The sequence below is a fragment of the Scophthalmus maximus genome, chromosome 3 (assembly GCF_022379125.1).
Source record: "Scophthalmus maximus strain ysfricsl-2021 chromosome 3, ASM2237912v1, whole genome shotgun sequence".
NCBI classification, from domain to species: Eukaryota; Metazoa; Chordata; class Actinopteri; order Pleuronectiformes; family Scophthalmidae; genus Scophthalmus; species Scophthalmus maximus.
This window is the reverse complement of record NC_061517.1, coordinates 22,534,853-22,559,159: the sequence shown is the minus strand read 5'-3', so window position 1 is coordinate 22,559,159 and position 24,307 is coordinate 22,534,853. Positions and strand designations below refer to the sequence as shown.

General features: G+C 43.6%; 1 protein-coding gene across 2 annotated transcripts; it reads left to right on the top strand.

Annotated features, from left to right (window-relative positions):
• The first annotated feature begins 127 nt into the window (after window positions 1-127).
• Window positions 128-23,236, top strand: mtmr3 (myotubularin related protein 3). Of its 2 annotated transcripts, XM_035639192.2 has the most exons (21): window positions 128-327; window positions 2,687-2,762; window positions 4,382-4,438; window positions 5,574-5,663; window positions 6,686-6,802; window positions 11,282-11,364; window positions 12,107-12,273; window positions 12,371-12,467; window positions 12,925-13,038; window positions 13,537-13,727; window positions 14,043-14,174; window positions 14,332-14,443; window positions 15,462-15,657; window positions 15,850-16,035; window positions 16,309-16,479; window positions 16,925-17,070; window positions 17,532-19,068; window positions 19,154-19,264; window positions 19,351-19,439; window positions 20,709-20,735; window positions 22,864-23,236. In XM_035639192.2, exons 3-21 carry the CDS (start codon window positions 4,436-4,438, stop codon window positions 23,033-23,035), a joined length of 3,741 nt encoding a protein of 1,246 aa, XP_035495085.2. In that variant the 5' UTR covers window positions 128-327; window positions 2,687-2,762; window positions 4,382-4,435; the 3' UTR covers window positions 23,036-23,236. The 2 variants fall into 2 exon arrangements, with proteins under 2 accessions (XP_035495085.2, XP_047186668.1); XM_047330712.1 differs by lacking the exon at window positions 20,709-20,735.
• The last annotated feature ends 1,071 nt before the right edge of the window (window positions 23,237-24,307 follow it).

The following is a 24,307-nucleotide window of genomic DNA, read 5'->3' as shown; positions in this document are numbered from 1 at the left end:
CATTCATCTCTTAGTATTCAGTAATGCCAGTTATGCGAGCAGCCTACGTCGCAGTGTTTACATGATAGTACCGCGTGGTATATCTAAGCCCCTCCCCCGCTCGCAGTGTCGCTGTGGCGCGTGACGTCACAGATCACGTGGGGTCGCTGGGCTGGAGAATTCGCTGCGATGGCGACGACGGCTCCGTGCTGGAAAGGGACGCAGTGAAGCTGGCCTCGGCTCGGATATGACTAATGTTTATTTGGTCGAGGTTTATTTTGCTGCTCAGTTACTGCACAGGCCTCGGATGGATCTTCGGCTCCGCACTTCTCGCCGCCGCCGTGACTGGTGAGTCCGCCGGTCGCGGTCGTTTTCTCGGGTGTGTTTTGACAGAGGCCTCCTTTTTTGGGGTCCGCCCTCCATCTCACAACAACAAACACAGAGAGCCGCGCTAGCTCAAAGCAGCTAATGGTAGCGAGCGGAGCCAGCGGAGCAGCAAGTCCGCTGGCTCCGCTACTCGCGGCGGACGCGGAGTAGTGTGACACTGCAACACACCAAACACACTGCTTATCAGCGAATGTTAATTTCCGCTGCGTATGACGTTACTATCAGCTCTCGACTGAGCGTTCGCAAGCTAGCTTTACTTTTCGGACGTGCTGTACTCGATTAACTATTGACGTGAGCTAGCATGAAGAAATGTAGCTTCACGTTTGCTAAAGAGAAGGAGGGCTGCCGCAGCGAGTAGACAGATAGTGTGTCTATTGACGTGGGTCGTTATCTATCTGACCAAACGCGTACATGTCGGCCTCTGGCAGTGGACGGATTCTTCATAGTCGGTAGCGTTATGTTGCAGAGCTTGTTAGCATTCATTGTAAGATTAGGACTCAGCTGGGCTTTGCTGTGGATTTTGTGAATCGCTTATTCCGGGTTGCGCGCGCCACGGTTTTCTGAGGAAAGAGACATTTTAACTCCATTTCTACCTCAAAATGAAGCCTTGATATTAACTTTCCGCTTGCCGGATCGTGGCTTCAGGTATCAAGTTAGCCGACGTGTATGTTTCCTATGCGGGTCCTCGATCCTCCTATGCCGCCGTTGTGTTCAGTGTTGCCCCCTGGCAGCCGAGCCAAAAGGCTGCGATTGCAAACTAGTTGTCGAAGTCCCTCTTCCCTTTTCAAACTCGCTGTAAAGCAATCGAGGTCATTTGCTCGATAACGTGGCCGCCTGTGATGCACAATGGCCGGTCACGGGGATGGGAGTAACGCGAAGGCTCTAAGGGGCTTAAGCCCTCCCTGTGTGACTCTGAACTCAGAGCCAGGATGAGCTGCAAACACGGGCCACGAGCCCTATGTGGTAAACAGAGTCGCGCGTGTGTGTGTGTGTGTGTGTGTGGGGCAGATAGACTTTATCAGTCAGCACCGTCAGTAACAAGCTGGCCCTCAGTCAGTGGAGTTGTGACTTCCCCTGCTTCCCACCACCAGGGGCCTCCTCAGCCGCTGGTGCAGGGGGGGGGGGGGGGGGTTCGTCTTCTGTCTGCATCTTAAATGTCCACGAGAAGGTGTGTTGAGTTCCCGAGCTCAGCCCATTCACTGGCCCGCTCAGATCAGATTTCAGTCTCTGCCAGAGTAGCTGACCTTACAACTGCTTGTGCGCCAAGAGCTCCCTGGCAGGTCGCCTGTTTGTGAGAGAGGTGTGAGGCGTTATTGCTTGAAGGAACCACCCCGGTGAAGATAGTTTGTCTGTACCTAAACAAAACGCTGCTGTCCGTACATTTCAACTGTACTCTTTGCAGGAAACTGATACCCCACCAGTGCTGTGAAATGTCTGGCTCTGCCACAAATGTGTGTCTGAGCAGCCATTTGGGCAGGTAACCAGCCATTGTTAACTCTGCTTAACCACTACAGTTTCTGCCACACCTTCAAGTTGCTTTTACAAACCCCATATTGTGACAGGAGGACTTTAAATGGACTACACGCACTAGGATTTGTGACGTACTTCCGTTTCAAAATAATGCTGCTAGTCTGTTTCCGGTCTGTTTACCGCTTCTGTGTTTACTCACTACTTCATTCACAGTTTTGTCATGAGTCTACGCAGGACAATGTCCAAAACGCGACATTTTCAAAACAGATGTAGAAGCACTCAGAGCACTGCCGTGTCCCACGTTTTTCGGTGTCATCGAAATTTAATGGCATACTGAGTTTTCACGGGTTTTCCGACCCATCCCGACCCGAGAAGACGATGGCTGGTAAACATACGTCGGGATCATTTCTCCGTCACCTCTCACACAAAGGTCTGCAGCAGACACTTCGTTACCGATCAGGTAATGAAACAGCGCCATTGTTGAACCGGACTGGACACAGTTGAGCAGTACTAAGTAGAACCCAGAGATGGTTGTGCAAGTAGCCCATTTAATACTATGTAAAGAATGGTTTTCTGAAGTGAAAATTAGATGATCAGCTCACGTGACTATGCCTGCATGCTGGCTAGACTGTTTTGCACTTCAAGATCCAGCTGGCTTTTTTCTCCATTCAACAACTGAGTTTAAGTGGTATCTCTTAGCTCACATGCAAGCCACTGTGACCACCAGTACAGCTATATTTGCCAGGGCATCAAAAGAGTCTGTAGCTTGAATGTCTCTGAAAAAGTTTGCTGTTTGTAAGGAAAAGCATTTGCTCCTTATTGAGTTGCATGTTTACCTTTGTTTCCACAGATTTCCATGTCTTACTTGTGAGAGTTTGCAAACAGGATAACCAGGACTGCGCATCATCCATTATTGACTGTCTGTGGTAAGTCTTAAAGATGTATGGTGTGGCCATCAGTGCTTTTGCCCCTAAAGAAACTACATACCATAAGCTTTACTGAGGGCTGCTGTTGCTGGCCAAGTCTACTGGTCCATCATTTGCTACAATTAGTTTGATGTCTACACCCATTCTCTGAGAAAGTACATGGGCACCCTAATTCTTGAGTACAACATCACAAACACAATTAGCTGTGAGCTCCTTGAAAGTCTGTTTACATGCAATCTAAATAAATCCAACAGAAGAACTGCAAATGAATGTAGAATGTTGGGTGATATATTGTGTTATACTAGTCGGTTTGTTACTTTCTAAATACATTAAGTGGTCTTGTAGAGGACAGGAAGTAGAGACATTTACTCTAAAACACAATAATTTAAATGACAAACATGTATGTTTTATTTTATGCCTTGAGATTGGACTGTCAAAAGCTGACTGTAAATAAACGGAGACGAGAGAGACAGTGGTTTAAACCTTAAAACTAAATGACGATAAGTTTCAAGCAAACCCACTCTCCAAGAAATGTCCACTTATTTCATAAGATAAAATTGTGACCCACTGATTTAAAAAACTGAGCCCTGTATACCTCTTTATTGGCCCAAGAGCTAATATAGTATGTTTGATCATGAATTCTGTTTCTTATAAACGTTTCTCCATGTTTCACAACAATAAACCCAGTGGTACTGGCTGCACCTCCGGCTGGAGGAGGAGATATTAATCCTAATTTGTTGAGATGATCAGTGTTTCCCATAGGATTTTGAGAGACTATGGGGGATGGATCTCAGACCCTCTATTGGGGGTCCGGGGGCATGCCCCTCCTGAAAGAAAGAATTGTACGTTTTAAAGTTAAATCCATTAATCTGGTGAACTTTGATAGCAATTTAGGAGGCTAGCTCTATGAAGGACTTTATACCCTTGTAAACAATTGTGTGCTGTAGCCTCATAACCTTAACCCTATATGTGTTGTATGGACACTGACCTCCACATACAATTAGAAAAAAGGGGGGAAAGTAGTTTCTTTTGAAAATATCATTTGTTGCATGACAACAATAACAGCACAAAACAATTAACTAAAATGAACAACTAATTAAAATGAACATAAAATTTGAACTTCATACCTGCAGGAATTTTGAGTAAAAGTAGCAATTTGTATGAAATTATGAACAGATTATTGCCTCAAATTGCAATGTTGATAGGTGATTTTTCCTAATATTGTAAAGACCATAATTATTTCTGTATTAGGATTTTCATTTCATTTCCACTATCATACATATGTTTTGTGTTCTTCAAAGAAATCAAGTACATTTTCAGACACACACACACACACACACACACACACACACACACACACACACACACACACACACACACACACATATATAATGTATAATAAAGGGCAGCAGAGAGGCTACTCGCCACTGCTGGAGACATCTTCTTAACTAATTCAAGATATGTCAGTCATATCTGGAGAACGGTTTACCTTATCAGCCTGACACTTGGCATGTGTGTTGTTTAAGGACCAAGAATGTATGGGAAACACTGGATGATTTACATGCTTTCTGCCAGAATTACTCAGCAACTGTCGTTGTTGTTGTGTTGTTCTTGTACAGACTGGTCCAGGCAGGAGTTCCTTGTTGGGTGACCCACACTCCTTCACAGGGGCCATGGTAAAGTACCATCACTTCATGTATGCTTTGCAGGGTAACTGCTGTCTGTCTGGTGGCCTGGGTGCATTATTTTAATTTTTATCCAGCCCTGTTTCCCGGAAAGCAGACAGTTACACTAGCTTGTGCAGTGTCAAAGGTCATTCGGGTCTTCTGTCTATGCAGGGCAACGTTCACAGCAGAAATGTGTGTAGTGGTGGGGAACCATGACATAACCAGTGGATTAGATATGTTGCCCATTGAACTGTGCATGTATTTGTGAGAGTTTTTTTGTCCCTGGCATGCTGTTTTGTGGTGGCTGCCCCCTTGCTGGCCTCAGCACACTGCACCTTCAGCCATGGCGGCTGTGTGTAACAACACAATAGAGCACAGCATGGCTCATACTGAGCCAGCATCCCACAGGATGTGCTGCCACTGTCTGTTTTCTGCCTTCAATTTCAACCACCTTCATGTTTCTATGCACAGTGTTCAGACTAAATTTTGCCCCCGACCAAACACAGGCAATAGATTACTGTCGATCTGTCAGCACAAGATCAGGCATTTCTTCCCCACCTGTTTTCCCTGGAGTAAAAATTCCTGACTCTTTTTGTATATCCATGCATTGCATTCCCCACTCAAAGGCATCCTCTGTAAAATTTGGTCATCCTAAATAAGACTACTGTGACCTCAAACATTTGGTCCCTAAGAAGGCCTACAGACTGCTGGTGAAAACTTCTTTAAAATAAAACATATATCCAATATGCAGGATTTGATTTTGCTAGCCAATAATTTGACATAGACACTCAATTTCTGAGGTCTTTTCTAGGTAACTTACCATGTTAATTTCCAGTTTTAAAGCACCAAGTGTGATTGGCATCTGTAATACCATGGCTCGTTGTACAACGCGTGATTACAGTTAATTAGCCTGGGTTGCATATTTGTGTGTGGGGGCAAGGAGAAGACAGCCACACAACCATTATGAATGCATCCCTTTCTCTATCATGTCCATGTTCAAACACATGATAAACATGGAAATACTCAGCCAGCCGTTCATGGACACATATCAAACTGCCATATAAGGACTACAGAATTGATGTGACTGAAAAAAGGGTGTGGCTGTTAAAGTTGATGCTTATTCAGTAAGGCCTTTTCTGTGCAGGAGGAGGAGGGGCTGCACAGCTTGGAGTGTATCCATGCCAATCAGATTTTCCCCAAGAAGTCCCCCGTCCTTGAAGAGGAAAACATGCAGGTAAGGATGTTGCTGCAGTCGCTGCTCATTTCACATTGTTCAGGAAAAAACAGTTAACCCGACAGTAAGGTTTGAATATAAGTCTCTTATCTGTAATCAGTTACAGAACCGCCCGACATATGTAACTTAAACTCACTTTCTGACCAGTCTCAGAGGCAAAAGTGTCAAAAGTCACGCGATGCCGTTTAAAAATTCATATTTTAGTTTTTTCCTACTTAGAGCTGGATTGTTTTCAGTCAGCTTGTTGCTGGTATTTAAAGTGGTATTTATGTAACTTGGAAAGCTTGCATTACATTAATGAGATTTGTACAATGGAGCAAAAGCTGTAGCTCACTGAAAATGACAGATTTATATTGGAGGCATGATCAAAGAATATACTAACTGGAATGGTACTCAAGTTCCTGGGATCTACACAAAGTTCACATGTTGGGTATGGGGAAAAGTTCTTGCTGATGAAAAGGAGTGTAGAGTTTGTACTTAAAGCTACAGTGTGTAATATTTAGAAGAACTTATTCACAGAAATTGAATATATTGTCCATAAGTATGTCTTCATATATGTATAATCACCTGCAACAAAGAACCAATGTTTTTTCATTAACTTTGAATGAGTTAAATATAGTTACAATAGGTGGACCCGACCTCCGTGTAAGTCGCCATGTTTGCTACGTCGTGTTGAATACTTGCGTTGAATTTGCAGCACTGCCGCAAACCGGAAATTGAATCAGCAGTGCGCCACCATAAAGTGTCCCTGTCGGTTGCTCAGTTGGCTATGGTTTGCAACTTTACCACCATTTGCCGCCAGAAAATTACACACTGGGGCTTTAAGTAGATTACCAACATGAGTGAAACATTTCATTTTACCTGAGTAAACATTTTCAAAATGACATTTATTGACATCAGTTCATTCTAACCATATCTAGTGAAATATCATTCCACGGCCCTATGTGCTGAACAGCATCATTGCTGATGATCTTGTTGGTGCTGTACTAAGTTAAAATAATTTTATCACTTGCCATTGCTAGGTGCCCTTTCCTGAGCTGCATGGGGAATTCGCTGAATATGTGGGGAGAGCAGAGGATGCCATCATCGCGATGTCCAACTACCGCCTACACATCAAGTTCAAAGAGTCTGTTGTCAACGTAAGTGTATTGGACCCATGAGCTTCAAGGTCAGATCCCATTAGAGACTGTCTTTCACAAAGCTCAAAATAACTGGAGAATCAAATACAATGTCGCTATTGAAGGCTTTTTGAGAGTGAATGTTTTGTGAATGGGCAGAGCCGGGGCCATTGTGCCAGCGCGGTGGTGACCAGGCCATTCAGAGCTGATCTGCGCTGGCTGCAGTGCAGCGTGACTCTTCATCACCTCTGTTTCTACGCTTGTCTTGCTTGCCCGTGCTCCATCTCTCTGTACTAGCCGTTGCCATGGTTGCAGTGATTCCGAAGGCGATGCACAAAAAGTTCTCACTCTCTCTCTGTCTCTCTCTTCACCATGTTAAAAGAGAGACTAGCTTTGTGACAGATTATGGTCACTTTTCTGAATGTCTTCATTTGTACAACTTTACTATAGCTGTACCATTTATTTTTCTAAACAGTCCTGCGACTAGACTGGCTCCTTTTAAATTTAAGAGAAGTCTGACTTATTTCAACCTAGAGTCACAACACATTTAAACAAATATATATACATTTGTACCCTGTGTTCTATATCTTGTGGAATTCAGGGCTGCACAGGTTTGTTATCCTAAAAATTTCACACAAATTAAGTTTAACCATTATTTGTTGATGAAAGTGTTTGCTAAATCACTTTGAAAAAGAAGATGGTGCGTCCAGTTCACCAAGCTGCTCAAGCGCAGACATGTGAGAGCAGGAAAGTTGTGCAATGACAAATAATGTATGACAGGAAAACACTACTATCACTTATAAACTATCATCATCTGTGTAGGTGCAAAAAACATTAATTAATTTTATTGTAATTGATAAGATGAGAAAGATTGTCCACAAATCCTATGAAAAGTCTAAAACCTATGATAAATTGATCCAGTCATCAAGTGCTGTCTGTGTTGTTCAGTTATATACATCAGTTGTATACGGTGAAATTCATTCATTAGCACGAACATGGACAGTATATTAACAGTATATACAAACAGTAGCTGCAGAAAATACTCACCACGGCACAACATCCGTAGATGAAATGGTCCATAACAACTTAATTATTTACTCTTGTTTGAGTAACAATGAAAACATTTTTACTAAAAAACTACACTTCCCATATGTTTTAGTAAATGATTTGGCCTTTTAGAAAATAAAAGTATAAGGCTGCAGCTAACGATTATTTTTTTGGCGATTAATCTATTGATTATTTTCCGTTTAGTCAATTAATCCTTTGGTTTACTAACCATTAATATATATATATATATATCTTTGAATGAGATACATGGGTTAGAGTAAATGAAAATGGAACACAACATAAATAAAAGATAAAGTGAAGCGAGAAAAGTTACAGGCTTTATATTGAAATGGGCAGATGTTCTATGTTAGGACCTCTCACTGTAAAACCTATTAACAGGAGCGAATTTATGGATCAAAACACAACTTATCATGACAAAATATTAAAGGTATAATGTAGTTTATGTTTGTCGCTGTTTGACGCAAATTTCCGCGTTGCTCAACTCGCATGAGTATCTGAGTTTGCAGCCTTTTTCTCCAGGGGAGATCACTTTCTGAAGTGTTGTCTCGCTCCGACCAGGATTCGCCCCGTTTACTTCCTCAGCAGCGGTAAAAAACACAGAGAAACTTTTTATTTGTCCCTAGACGCTGCAGCGTTTATCACAGACAGATTGAAACTTGCGCCACACATTCACTGCTGCAATGAATTTTAACTTAAACTATGCGACGCATTCTACGCAAATCGACGAATTTGCGTCGTTGCAGCCCTGTAAAAGTATATTTGTTCAACCCACTGAATGCATGATTTGCTTATAGAACCTGAAGAATGAAAGGCTTGTTGAAAATGGTGCAAATCCTATAGAAACATAATTAAATTGACAAAAGGACCAACATTTTTTTTATTTGTTCAAAAATAACCACCTCAAAAAATGTAATTGTCGTAGATATAACTTGTTCAAAAAATAATACAATATTGAATAGATAAAACACTATTGCAGTTACATACCACCTGTAGCTTTATAATGTTCAAGCAAAATCTTACTAAAAATTGTATGAATTATCAATCAAAAATAGACAGAGTTTGACTTTCAATTTTAAGTCTAAAAAGTGCAAAAGTATTCTCCAAACTTCTCTCACCTCCTCCTCTCTCCCCTCCTCTTTTCTCCCTTCTTCTACTTTTCTCCCCTCCTGCGGTAAACACAGCAAACATATAAAACGTTAAGAATCATCCTTCGACTGAGAAATGTCAAACATAGAACTAAGGTACGGCCATGGATGATTTGGTGGGGAAGCGTAGTCACCAACGGCTGCCGTAGCCATTACTTAACTTAAATGATCATATAGTTAACCTACAACCACCTGCTGATGACGTCATCTCTCTAGCGACCAGCTGCCCAGTCTGAGTAGCACATGTGCAAGGTAGAGATACGGCAACACCACTTACATGAACACAGTTTATGGTGTTTTGCATTTGCATTAATGGTGTATGTGACTTGTAGAGTAGTAAGTGCTTTAAGCTATCATTAAGAATATCGCTATATAAATATATAAATGCTGCCCATTTAATTGTGATTACATTATTTTTTATTTTCAGACAAATGTCTTATAGGATGAAATTATGACATTTTACATTCAAACGGTCAAAGGTCAACCTTTTCTCCGACATCATAATGTAAAACTCCATAACTCGGGCACAGAGGAGCGATTCTGTTTGTTCTTGTGTGGCTGCTTGAGTTTAACCAACATTTAACATTTGCGAATTTAGCTTTCGTTTTGATATCGACAGTAGTATCATTGCTTCTGGTGAGTGTTTTTCTACTGCTACTGGCTGCCCATCACATTTAGGCAGGCTTAATTGGAACCTCAATGCTCAATGCTTCTGGTCGCTGGCTCACAAACCACCTCTGTGTGCTCACATCACACAGAGCCGACCTTCACCTCACACATATTTGGATGTGTCGACAAAGCATCAGCAACAGATGGGCATGGCAGAGTTGTCAGAGCTCGCAAGTCAGGGGAAGGAAATGATGGAAGACGAGACTGTTACTAAGCAACTCAAGAATTTTGATGGTGGCCAGATTAGCGATGAAGATTAGAAAAGTTGGGCAGCAGGATGCTCAAACATCAGGAATGTGTTCATCCCCACACAGACAGAAAATAGCTCAAAATTGACATGCATCACTTACGCTATTGTTCTCTCTGTTTTGTTTTGGATAGAGTTGTTGTTGCGAGGTGTCAGTAAGTACCCTGCAGAGCTGCACGGCGTGGAGTGGTTGACTGTTTAATTTGTATTAATTGTTTGTGCCTGTCTGTTAACTAGCTGGTTCCTAGAGGAGTTTTAACACCAGGTGCTGGATTTAAAGGAGACATGATGAAAAAAAAATGTGGGAAAAATCTATCCACACAAAGCATTCAAGCTTCCAATCTTTTAATAAGTCTACTAAATCTCCACCAGGCCGTTACACCGTCATTGCACTAATGTATTGGGAGCTTGAGCTGCTGATCACTGGCTGTCGACCGTGCATGGCTCTGGACTGTGTGTGAACAGAAGATTGAGCCACACCTTTTTATGAAAATCCACTGTGCTGCTGAGAAATACTGCTCTCACTGTAGCTAATTAAAAGAGCTTAGTGAAAAGTAGCATAGGTATTTCCCTGCAGTACTCAGACTTGCTCTGAAGTCATAAGCACATGACAGCTCTGTACTTTGGATGGTGTTTGCCTATAAAAGATAGGACTGTAGCCCTGGGCCAAAAGGGAAGTGCCGATACAAGCTTGCGGTGTTCTAGTATTGGGTGTTTTGTGCTCCCACATGCAAATGTAAAAGGTTATTAACAGAGCTCAGGAAGATGTAATGTAAAAGAAATGAATGGACATGTACGTGAACAAGTTGATTATTGATTGGTAGTTGCAGTCTACCACACTACTTGTACTGACTGCATGGGTTTGGTTTGTATACTACTTCGGCTACGTCCACACTGATACGCTTTCATTCTAAAACGACAATGAGGTCTGTCAAGACGAGCATTTTGGCTCCTTATCAGAAATAATCTCCATCAATACTAACCAGCCTGAAAACGCATACCCCATTAAATTTCATGTACACTAGGCATGCACGTGCCAGTGTTAACAGGAAGCAGATTGTCTACAGATTGGACCAATGAGGTGGAACAGTCACTGAATGTCAGGGTTAGCAACACTTGTAATTCATTAACCATGTTGCATTCACCACTTGTTGTCGAGTTTGTGACTGGTGAGACCCCATCAGGAAGTGAACATGGGTGTCTCAGTGTCCAGAATAAAACACAACCTATGAGTTTTCAAACAAAAATGGGGCCCACAGTTTTTTCAAAAGTTTTAGATGGCAGGCATAAACGCAGCAAAAGTTATGAGTTGTAAAACTAAAATGTATTTGTGTGGATGTGAGTTGATGTTTCCTGTCTTTCACTTTGCAGGTCCCTCTTCAGCTTATAGAGAGTGTGGAGTGTCGGGATATGTTCCAGCTCCATGTTACCTGTAAGGACTGTAAAGTCATCAGGTATGTCCTGCACTCTAAAGCCAGACTCCCTCCTGTCTGTTGAAGTTGTAGGAAACATGATGTCCTTTGTGTTGCATTTGATGTGCTGTTTAATGCAGCTCTGACTATGAAATATGATTGGGTTAAAAATAAATGTTGTGCTGCTTCCTGCACTTAAATGGTTTGTGTTGTTTTAAATTCACTTCTTACAATTCTTCTTTTCTGTCCCTTGGAATAAGAGTTTGTAGAAGCTTTGTGTAAAGGTAAATCTTTCACCTGTAATAGTTTTTAAGTTTTTAACAGAAGTCAATGAAATCACCTTTTGTTCGCATTAAGTTACTGGACTAAGGATTAGAGTGGTTTGTTTTCCATTTTATAATACACTCCCAAACTGCTGTGAAATTCCGAGAAATAAAGTTAACTTTCCAAAGCTACTCAAATGACTACATTCATAATTAACACCTTCTGAGCCAAGTCCCAATGTTGATCATTCTTTAGACATACAGAAAATACAAGTTTGGAAAAACATGCTCTATATGACTGTAATATCAGACTGTACAGCTGCCATTTAGAGCTAACATAGGTTGTAATTTACTCTTTGGTCAGGAAACAAACTTTCCACGAACACGGATAACGATTTAGAAAAGTATTGACTTGATTCACAATTTTCTGTTTATGTAGATATTGGAATGGAAAATTTTGTTTAGAGCACCAATCTAGCCCGATGAAGCTGTAACACTTGCTTTTGCATGCCTTGATACAGGTGTCAGTTCTCCACGTTTGAGCAGTGTCAGGAATGGCTGAAACGTCTGAATGTTGTAGTCCGCCCTCCCTCTCGCCTGGAGGAGCTCTTCTCCTTTGCCTTCCACGCCTGGTGCATGGACGTGTATGCCGGCGAGAAGGAGCAGCATGGGGAGCTGTGCAGACCAGGTGGCCTACTTGTCTCTCACATGTCCTCACATAACCCAAGCAGAAACTCCCTTCTGCAACGTTCAGGTCTTATCAGACATCTCTGCTCTCCCTACAGGCGAACACGTGACCTCATGGTTCAAGAACGAGGTGGAGAGGATGGGCTTTGACACTCAAAACGCCTGGAGGATATCTGACATCAACAGCAAGTTCAGGTAATAGCAGCTTTCATTCAGGATACAAAACCCGCTGCCGTGTTGATTTTCATTCCTCTCAGCAGTAGATACATCCGTCCATAGCTTTCATTGGCTTACATAACAACTGTGTGTGTGTGTGTGTGTGTGTGTGTGTGTGTGTGTGTGTGTGTGTGTGTGTGTGTGTGTGTGTGTGTGTGTGTGTGTGTGTGTGTGTGTGTGTGTGTGTGTGTGTGTGTGTGTGTGTGTGTGTGTGTGTGTGTGTGTGTGTGAGAGAGTGTGAGAGTGTGTGAGTGAGTGAGTGTGTGTTGGTTATTGTACGCCACTGGTGCTGCGCCCTGGGCAGAAAAAGGCCCGGCCCGGATTAGGTGTCTGTAGACAGAGAGCTGTCTACAGACAGCTCTCTGTCTCTCTCTCTCTTGCTTGCTCGCTTGCTCTTTGTTTAGCCGTTTCTCTCTATGTCTCTCTGCTCTGCCAGACTTTGCCCCAGCTATCCTCAGCAGCTCCTGGTGCCAGCCTGGATCACTGACAAGGAGTTGGAAAATGTGTCAGCCTTCCGCTCCTGGAAGAGGTTTCCTGCTGTGGTTTATAGGTTGGTCTGTGTTTGTTTCTCTCTGAGCTCTTCAAACCAGAACGCCAACTTGTTTATCCCTGCACAGAAATGAAAAGCATCATTATGTGCTGATTGTCCTTTTTGTTTGTGAAAGATATTAAACCATCGTCATATAATATCTTTGCGGCTCTTTATAAACCACTTAGGACAGTTTCCTTTAACAAGGAAAACTACAACATAGTGATAATTTCAAATAAATAAGTTTCTCCAGGCTACACGTCACTACCACCAAACCTAACCATGGAGTATGTCAGAGAACTATTGAAATGTGCTTGTTGTATTTTTAACCAACAGAGCCTTTGATCTTTGTTTTTGGAAAAAAAAATGCAAAACAGATAGATGATAAATGCTGTCTCTTAACTAAGACATAACGCACAACTCTGTGTGACTTTATGGTGCAAACTGTGAACAGCCTTAGTCTTTTCTAAGGGCAGTGGACTGACTGTTTATTTGTGTTCGGGCTAACCCGTCGCCCAGGCACCTGAGCACGGGAGCTGTGATCGCCCGCTGTGGTCAGCCAGAGGTCAGCTGGTGGGGCTGGAGGAACGCTGATGACGAGCACCTGGTCCAGTCCATCGCCAAGGCCTGCGCCGTGGACAGCAGCTCCCGTAAACACATCCCGAACGGCACCTACACCAACAGCTCAGACCTGCCTGACACTGACTTTGGTGAGAGCTCACACCCAGTCAGCCTCACTCTCTGACTGACTTACTGTGCACACACATTTCCAGCTGAGCACACACCTACCACAATACAGACAGTATATCCACACAGAGGTCTTGCTATCTGCATGTTTGCAGCAGACACTGTTGTGCAAGCTGGTGTGTCTGAAGCAGAAGGTTCACAGAGACCACTAGTGTAACTGAATGGTTTGTTTGGACTTTTTGGGGGGGGATCATGATGATTATCCCTACCAAACCCCTTCAGCCCTAGTTTCATACAGCCTGAATGAGTTGTAACTCTGTGTTTTGTGTCGGTATTAGAATCCTCCATAACCAACAGCTCAGAGGTGGAGACGTTGGTCATCCAACCCCACAAGTTACTTATCCTAGACGCCAGGTCCTACGCTGCTGCTGTAGCGAACAGGGCCAAGGGGGGAGGCTGTGAATGTCCAGGTAGGTCATCTTAGTTCAGTCCCTGATTACAGACCGTTATGTCAATATGTGTTGTGCATTCAGAATCTCTGTTAACCGTAAATGAGATTTTTGAATTAAATTCAAACTGGTACTATCTTTTGGTTTCTTTATTTTACCATTGTTTTCCTCCTTCCAGAGTACTATCCCAACTGTGAGGTGGTGTTCATGGGCATGGCCAACATCCACTCCATCCGCAAGAGTTTCCAGTCTCTGCGTTTCCTCTGCACTCAGATGCCTGATCCAGCCAAGTATGTTTTTTTCTATGCCTCCAGCAGTGCCTCCAACTTCAACAAATCCAAAGCTCTCATGCTTTGCTTAGTAACTGTAGGTAACTAGTAATCACAGCTGTGTTTTGGCCTTGGCCTTACATCTGTGCCTGATTTAGAAAGCCTGGCCCAACCCCAAGTGGAGGTTCTCTTTCCATCTGCTCTCCCAGACTCGATGCCATAATGATGTGTAATTGAATCGTACTGGCTTAAGAGAACGTTGTTGAAGGTGGTTAGAAGATCGAATCGGACAAAAACATACTCCTAACACAGTAGCCTTGTTTTCATTGGGTCACACAGTTCATGTCCACATGCTGCTGTCTTTGTGAGCTTCATTATTTAAAGAGTTTTTTGCACAAACTTTATTATGTTTATGCAAAACACAGCAGGCTATGCTGATTTCTCCAATTTTCTGCTAATTGTCATGCATTACACCAACACACAACTATGCTACACGACTCTGCTGAGGTTGACCTTATAAACATAAGAAAATACAAAGTGTCACAAGCCTGTTACAGACTGTTTATGTTTATAGAAAAGACAAACACAGTAATAGTGCTTGGAACACTAACCTAGATTAGATAAGACAAGTGAAACATTTACACATAACTGAAGTAGGTCAAGGTGTATGTCTGTCTCACTCTGGTCACCTATGTAATGTGTTTGAATATTACATAACAGCTATCCAAAGTGGAGTTGATTTATCTATTTTTGGCCAGTCATGTTTCTGGGCCACTGACAATGCTGTTCTTATATTTTCTCTACTTTTAGCCCTTTTTTAAAAATCTACACCACGATTGGACTCTGAGCTATACAAGGCATAAAGTCATTGATTGGAGCTGTAAATTATTTGTGGCTATAAATGCTGTGGTAGGGGACACATATCCATGTTGTCCATGTTTTTGTCCTTCTGTGCCATCTCTTGTGTGCCATCTCTTAATGTCTGAGGCAAATGGGGTTGTCTAATGTTTTCGCTCTGTTGCTGTCTGTCTGCCTGAAGCTGGCTTTCTGCACTGGAGAGCACCAAGTGGCTGCAGCACCTGTCCCTGCTGCTTAAGGCGGCGCTGCTTGTGGTCAACGCCGTGGATCGGGACCAAAGGCCCGTTCTGGTGCACTGCTCCGACGGCTGGGACCGCACACCTCAGATTGTTGCTTTGTCCAAACTGCTGCTGGACCCTTATTTCCGCACCATTGAGGTAATTTTAGTCCCAGTAATTTCATTTCCTGTGCAGTTACGATAGCATTTACTTGCAGAAAAGTAAAAGAAATATTAGTTATCTTAAGTTGACATTTGTTTCTACTTAAAAAAAAAATGGTCATCATGTTTGGCCTAAAACTCTGACTCTATTATGAAGTAAGATTTTATTTAAAGTGAAATTTTCATGCAGGGCTTCCAGGTTTTGGTGGAGACCGAGTGGCTGGACTTTGGCCATAAATTTGCAGACCGATGCGGCCATGGAGAAAACTCAGAGGATCTGAACGAGCGCTGCCCTGTCTTCCTGCAATGGCTGGACTGTGTGCACCAGCTGCAGAGGCAGTTTCCATGCTCCTTTGAGTTTAATGAGGCCTTTCTGGTACGTACGTACCAGTGTTTGAAATCAGACTCTGTGATTGTAAAGTCTTCTTAGATCCCGAAATTGGACACTGCAGATGTTTTTCATCGGCAGAAGTGGAAATAGCCCGCCTCTGACTCAAGTGGCATCACACTGAGTTTCCGGTTGTGACATATTTTGTTTGGGTGTGGTTCACAATCCAACGAGGAAACTCCTGTCATCTCTGCTCTTATAAACATACCAGAGCCGTCCGCACAAGTCTCTACATGTGTGTGTGTGTGTGTGTACATGCAGGTGAAGCTGGTACAGCACGCCTACTCCTGTTTGTTTGGCACCTTCCTGTGCAACAGCGGTAAGGAGAGGGAGGACCGCCACGTCCAGGAGAGAACCTGTTCAGTGTGGTCGCTGCTGAGACCGGCCAACCGCACGCTGAGGAACATGCTTTACTCCTCACACTCGGAGACCGTACGTCTTTTATTACTGAAGCTTGTTATAAAAGAAAGGGATTTTTTTTACAAACAACTCCAGCAAGATGATTTAAAAGAGAAGAAAATGTGTCAGTGGAATTAATCCAGAAAAAGTTTATCCTCCTAATTCAAATTTTTTGATTTATTGGTAATTGTTATGGTCTTAACTTGATTTAGGAGTCCTTCTGCCACCCTTCTGAGAGTTGCATTTTGTGGTTACTGCTGTTTTTTCTTCTTTGCATTTCTGTGTGTGTGGGTGTCATTGCCATTAACTATTCTTGAGTGGAAAACCATACTCCCACAACTGCATTCACATGTTGTCAAACCTTACTCATCCATCCATCATCCAACTAGCCGAGTGCTTTGTTTCAGCTTTTTTCACTTGTTCAGTATTTTGCTGTCTCTTGCTTACACCTGGAGTAAGTTTGCAGATATTGTTGCAGGTTCTCCACCCAGTGTGTCACGTGCGAAACCTGATGCTGTGGACGGCGGTCTATCTGCCCAGCTCCTCCCCCACCACCCCTTCCGATGACTCCTGTGCCCCTTACCCTGTGCCCGGTGCCAACCAGGAGGATGCACCACTGGGCAGGTGAGCCTGACCCGCTGGCACCTGAGTTCCCCCCCTGTTCTTCCTTCATGTAAGACAAACACAGGTCGAGGACTCCCCCAGCTGGAGAGGCCTGGCTTTTCAACTCATCTGCGTGGATACTTTGCTCCACTCGGGCCCTCACAGTCACAGATACTGTTGTATGCTCTGCTTATCTCAGGCGTCATTGCAGTCATACCATCATGGAGGAACAACAAGAAGTTGCTTCATTTCAATGTTGACATAGTGTGACAGTTAGCTGAGTTAAAGAGACCAAGTCTGAATGCATTCCCTTTTTCATTTGTGTTTTTTTGTGTTGTTGAGTTTGACATGTGATTACTTTGTTAGCTAAACATTTTATGATGGTTATGTGCAGCTTCAGATTGAATCATAGCCAAAAAAAGGTGTGGTCATGTATTGAAATAGTGTTCCTGTGCGGAATTCTTGACTTGTTTCCTCTCCAGATGTGCGAAGACTCGTTCCTTTGACAACTTGCCCAGTGCATGTGAGCTAGGAAGCTCCCTGGCTCCTAACCGGCGCTCCAGTGACCCAAGCCTCAATGAGAAGTGGCAGGACCACCGGCGCTCTCTGGAGCTCAACATGGCAGTGGGGCCCGATGGAGGGGAGGACCAGGATCAGGAGGTGCTGCCCAATGGAGTGGGACCTTACCCAGACGGAGCGGACTCTGAGCCGGACGATAGTCCGCTGCCCAGTCGCTCACCCACTGAGCTCGTAAAGGGAGCCTCTGTGAGAACCCCAGCAATAGGAGAAGAAGCAGAGGAGGCGGAGCTCTCTGTGGCAGTGGGCGTGGCTGAAAGCCAAATGCAGAATATTCTTCAGGAAGCCAGAAAAGAGGAGGCGTGGGCAGAACTGAGAGATGGAAGTGCTGCTGTCACTCCTGTTATTAATACTGTTGACAAGGAGTTGGAGGAAATAGCAAAAGTTGAGGATGAGTGTGCTCAGGTCAACGGGCCTGAAATGCAAACAGAGGCGTTTACTAATGGTCACTATCCAGAAAATGGCGAAATGGAGGCTGAGGAGGATTTTGAGTCTCCTCCTCTGCCCACACTGAAGGCCGAGGATCCGGATCAACAGGCAGCGGAGATGACTCAGACACCAGAAAATGTAGTGACGCAAGATGTCGAGAACCCTTCTGTAAAAGAGGATGTTGCACATGGAGCCAGTGAGTCCACCTCAGGTGAGCTAGAGCAGCCTGCAGCTCATAGAACTATAACTAACAGCTTTGTGGACAGGTCACCTGAAGAGCCAGGTGTGGATGCGGAGACCTTCCCTGACTCTGAATCTGAATCTGACCGTGTTGTGTCTGAGCCAGTAGAGCAGGCGGAGAAGAGGGCCTCCCCGATGGAAAGCTCAACAGAGACTTTAACTGAAGAGGCCTGCAGCAGACTGGAGCTGCCCACACAGCCACCTGTTTGTCTGAGCCATCAGCCCTGCAGTGATGGCAGGAGCCATCAGCCCTGCTCCAGGAGAGAAAAAGGGCTAGAGGCAGGCGAACAAAGCTTTATCAGAACTTTGAATGGGGGCACCAAGCGACCCTCTGTCAGTGCCTTTCACTCTGTCAGTGCTGACCTCAGCAGGGACGGGCTTTATAATGGAGATGGCTCTGACGGGGTGCCCTGTGGAGGTCCTCACTGGGCCAAAGGGAACGGGGAGCGGGCCCCTCTGAGTCGACAGATATCCCTAGCAAGCTGCAACTCCCTGATCCTTCATCCGCGGGGCAGTTGCTCTCAGCACCGTTTGTGCAACACCCTGCTGGCCCGGGCCGCCATCAGCCCAGAGCAGCCGTCACGCAGTCACCTGGATGATGACGGGCTGACGCTGCACACTGACGCCATCCAGCAGAGGCTGAGGCAGATCGAGGCGGGACACCAGATGGAGGTGGAGACTCTGAAGAAGCAGGTGCAGGAGCTGTGGAGCCGTCTGGAGAATCAGCAGCACACAGGCTCCCACAGGATCAACGGTGACATGGGAGATGAAGTGGTAAGGGACTGACAGGTTGATGATGACTGGTCCCTTATCTTGGGATCCCTTATCGTTTGCTGATTCTGTGTCTCCCTCCATTCAGACCTCAATGACAGACTCTGAGTACAACCTGGACCCCAACTGTTTGTCGCGCTGCAGCACAGAGCTCTTCTCTGAGGCCAGCTGGGAGCAGGTGGACAAGCAGGACACTGAGGTGAGTAGCCGGACTTAGGACATAATGCAATGTCTTTCTTTGGTTGGAGGTTGAATTTATGTACCTCATTGCTGTGCTAATTACAGGTCACTCGTTGGTACCCTGACCATTTAGCAGCCCAGTGTTACGGCTGCGAAAGCAGGTTTTGGCTCGCCACCAGGAAGCATCACTGCAGGTAAAGACTGAGGACCATCCAGGTGCAGAAAAGTTTCAGTTGCCAACGCCGTCAGCAGCGACTCCGCTGTCCTGTTGAAGCTTAAAGACATTTCCTCTGTTTTAACTTGCTCCTCTCCTGATCAGATAGATCCAGACACAATCTAGATTCAGATTGAATGACTTTTGAATTTTTCTCATTGTGAATAGACTTTACTTGCAGACCCAAGCTAATAAAATAAGGCGGTTTATTAATTTTGGTTTTCCCAACAGGGAGTCACTCATTCTCATTGATACATGCACTGTATTCTGTTATGCATATTACTAGCATGGTAAGATTTCAGTTTTTATCCAAAGTACTCATGCTTCTATTATTGAAATAGAAGCATCTCTAAACACAAGCTTATGTGGGCACTATGATCTAGTCTCAATGTGTCTTTATAAAGTTTTGGTTTGAATCACAGCAGTATTTACAACAGTCCACTGTGATTTAGTTATGCAAGATGCATTTTAGTTAGGGTTAGGGCCTCTTATGATTTAGAATTGTATTTCCACAAAGTGAAATACGAGAGTCAGACTCATCAGAGGCTCAGATGCCTCGACTCTAATACTCCATATCTGCATTTTGTTAACACAGGTGATCTGGGGTCCTTTAATTCAAAGCATGTCATGGTGATTGGTTGCTAGATTGATTTATGTAATTAAAAATTGTTAGATAGGGCTTGTGGCTCTTCCTCACTGATGTGCCTCAAGACATAACTGTAGAATAAATGGCCAGATTGAACAAGATTTGTTCAATTTGTCCATTTATAGTTGACCTGGAAGCTCTATGATATCTGCCTTGTAGTGTGCAACAACATTGATGGTGGTGTATTTTGGCTTTATGTCTCATTCTAGCAGCTGTTGGTATTTCCTCTCGTGTTTTCATTTCCTCATATCACTGTTGTCTGGTCCAAACGTTGTTTATTATTTTGTTTTCCTGGTGGGTTGGATCAAGTTAATCACTGAGGGGCAGAGACTTTAGCAGGATTCCAGTGTGGTCTGGACTCTAGACTGTAGAGTTGTAATCTGAAGCTTATTCAGTTCTGGATTCAAAAACAAAATTTGCAGTTGCAGTTGTCTCACACTTGCGGCTGACTCAGATTTTCAAACATTTTTCTGATTTTCTTAAAAGTTGTAAAGCTCAACACACATCTTCAGCAGGAAGTGTGTTTCAATAGCGTGTGTTTTTAAGTTTTCTCCACTGTCCAGTCAGTTCTTATCCATTGTCTGCCCCTCTCCTCCTCTACAGTGGCAGAGAACCTGTCCAGGAGGTCTGGTGAGATCCGGCTCCCCATCCCAAACCACGCACCCTCTCTCCGCCCTTTTAACTGACCATCACTGCACCTTCCTCATCCCAAACCCCACCCCCCAACCCACCTGGCCCTGTTGCATCTGGTTTCCCTTTATTGTGTTTTAGTTGTCAGCATATTCTCAGGGAAAAACTCTTTGTTTCTGAGATGTAGTGACTTATCTTTGTTTTCATTCAGTGGTTTATAAATTGGCTGTGACTGTGAGCAGGCTGCTGCCAGTGGGACAGCTGTGTTTGGTCGAGGGCTGATTATAATTTCTCCAGAAAAATTGGAAATCAAATAAATATAATCTTCCTCAACTTCCCCAATCTCCACCCTCCTCCTTCCATGGCACGACATCAGCATCCCACCCTCCCACCCCCCTAAACACTCACCCTGGCAGCAGGCTGCCCCACACCAGCCCTGCAACTTACCTCCCAGCAGCACAGCATGGAACTGAATACCTCTCAGTCCACCTGGTCGTTTAAAAGGCCGCTGAAATTTGATTGATATAATTATTATTATTTTCCATTTCTGCACAGGGTGAGTACAGGCAGGTAGAAGGGACCACTGTGTGTGTATTGTGTGTGTGTGGGTATGTGTAAGAGTGTGAGCATGGCCTTACATCTGAGTCTGAGCATGGGTAATCTGAAGCCTCCAGTGTGACCTGCCTTCCTGTCCAGTGATGGTTACTGTTTTTAATGGGCTGAATAATGAAGTTAGCACTGCTGAGTGTCAGAGCACCTGTGCTAACCTGCCATTTAGTAAAACATCAAGGAGAATTGGGACTGAGCAGTGTGCAAAGTAGAGGTCATCACAGGTCCAATGATTTGAACCCCGTTCCAAAATGGACTCTCCTACTCGAACCTGATGTTTCAAAAGAGAGAGACCGTGTCCTCATGAAAACTTAAATAATTTTAAGACAAGTAAAACATCCAATACCAACAATACAAAAACATTCTAGGTGACAGACTTAGTCAGTGCACTGATTTTATATCTGCAAATCAAATTCCAAAAGAACTGTAATTAATTGCTAAAATCTTGTCTTTTCTAAAACAATCTCGGCTTCAGTTCCCTTATCAGAACAAAGCTCTGGTCACAAGATCAGACCTGATAAGGTCGCGTCCATTTGGATATTCTTGGGAGTCAGACGTACTGACACACCAACCAGAGACCTAAAGCAAGACCTTACCCAACCCGATAAGACTGAATCGTGGAACTGTGATGACCTCTAGTGCTTTGCTCACTCATTTCTTTGAGTTTCACACCTGCTTTACCCCTGTTTTATCTTGCGTCGCCAGTAATGATCAGATTATTATCAGACACAGCCAATACAAGGTGACCCCCCCCCCCATCCTTTTCATATCAGGGTTCTGTTCTTCAGATGTGATCTCAATAAACCAGATTATCTATAATCCTGCCAACAACACAGATACTTGGATTCATAGTGTTGGATGTCGTCTCATAGACTGACATGTTACTGTTGCTAATGCAGCTGCTCAGAAGCATAAGTAATCAGTATTATTATGATAGCAGTCTGATGTGGTGGACTGATATCTGCACTGATTTTGATCATATTAATCAAATCACACATCAGCGGGAAATTCAGAGCAATGGAATAAGATTGATTCAGAATATTTCAGCTGTGTTCAAGTATTTAATTATGATGCAGCATTTAATTATGTTTCCATCGGAATGTCATAATTAACTTTGTGATTTATTGCTCCATAATTTTAACATCAGTCAGACACTGGATGTGTTTCTTCTGGTCCATGTGTCCAAAACTAAATTTGACTTGGGTCTTGTTTTAGGTTAGAATTTTGGGTAATTTTATCATGTTTCAATTTTATAACTACTTATTTTTGTCCTCCCAGGATTTATTTGTATGTGTAAATAGGTTAGTTCATGGACTTTAATTAAAAGGCACTTCATCTTTGAATAATTCTCAAATCCAGGCTAACTCAATTTTCATATATGAAGAACAGGACCTTAGCATAAGTGTAAAGGAGCTGAGTCACATGTAAACATGATCTAAGAAGGAGACGCATGGTGACTGTAGGTGTGAAGAGGCTCTATGGCAGGGTCCAGCAGTGACCGCTCTCTGTCCTTCTGCAGGAACTGCGGTAACGTGTTCTGCGCCAGCTGTTGCGACCAGAAGATCCCAGTGCCAAGCCAGCAGCTGTTTGAGCCCAGCCGTGTCTGTAAGACCTGCTACAGCAGCCTCCATCCTTGCTCAATTCCCCTGGACCTGGAGCTGGAGAAACCCATCACAGCCAGCTCCAACTGAGGCTCAGAGGACCAGGTCAGGAGAGGGGGAGTCGGGCTGAGCGACACAGGCGCACTGCTGAGAAAGAGCACAGGAGCTGCACAGAATGTCCCGTGTGTGTGTGTGTGTGTGTGTGTGTGTGTGTGTGTGTGTGTGTGTGTGTGTGTGTGTGTGTGTGTGTGTGTGTGTGTGTGTGTGTGTGTGTGTGTGTGTGTGTGTGTGTGTGTGTGTGTGTGTGTGTGTGTGTGTGTTTGAGAGAGGAAAAATTGCACATTTGCCACAGAGGGTTTGTGGCAGTGATGGGACTGCAGTCCAGGGCCGGACAAGTGAAAATGGACAACCTGGTGCCTTGGACCAGGCAGGCAGAGAAGATTTTTTCACTCTGTTGCTGAAGTCTCCTGGAGGACTTTGGTCCACTGCTTTCCCTGCTAACCCGTGATTCTCATCACACTTCTACCCACCAACATGGACTTCTTCTTTTCTCTAGTGGGTGTAAGATCAGCAGTGATGAGGGAAATATCCCAGCAATCATTAGACTGTCACTCAACATCAGAAATGTCTGAATAGTGATGCTCACAAATGTTGTTTAGAGAAACTTAAAGGGTCAGTTCACCCAAATGACCAAATTTACTATTTAGCTCTTGTCCTCATATCTCAACAAAATGGAGAGATGAGAACAGATTTCTGTCAAAATTAAATAGAGGCTACAGCTATGCTTTTCTTTATAGATTAATCAGCAAGTCATTTTATCACTATATCCATAATCGATTAATCTGTTGATTATTTTCATAATCGGTTAATCTGTTCATTATTTTCTCGATTAATTGATAAGTTGTTTGGTCCATAAAATGGTGAAAAATGTCGGTAGTGTTTCCCAAAACCCCAAGATGATGTTTTGTTTTTGTCCACACACCAAAGAAATTCAGTTTACTGTCATAGAGGAGCAAAGAAACCAGAAAATATTCGCATTTAAAGTAGCTGAAATAAGAGAATTTGTACTGGGGTTTTTTTTTCATAAAAAGGTACTTGAACTGATTAATCGATTATCAAAATAGTTGGCGATTAATTAAGTAGTCGATTACTAATCGATTAACTGTTGCAGCTGTAATTACGATAAATCAGAGCCCATAGCTTCATAATATTGAAATAACTTGTTTGGTCCAGCCAACAGCCAAAGTACAAAGTTTTGTTTAAAAACATTTTCTTTTACATTTGAGAAGCTGAAAGAAGAGTGTTTGGAATAAGGATCAAATCTTTTTCTGTAAGTTGACTTTTCATTTGTTAAATATATAG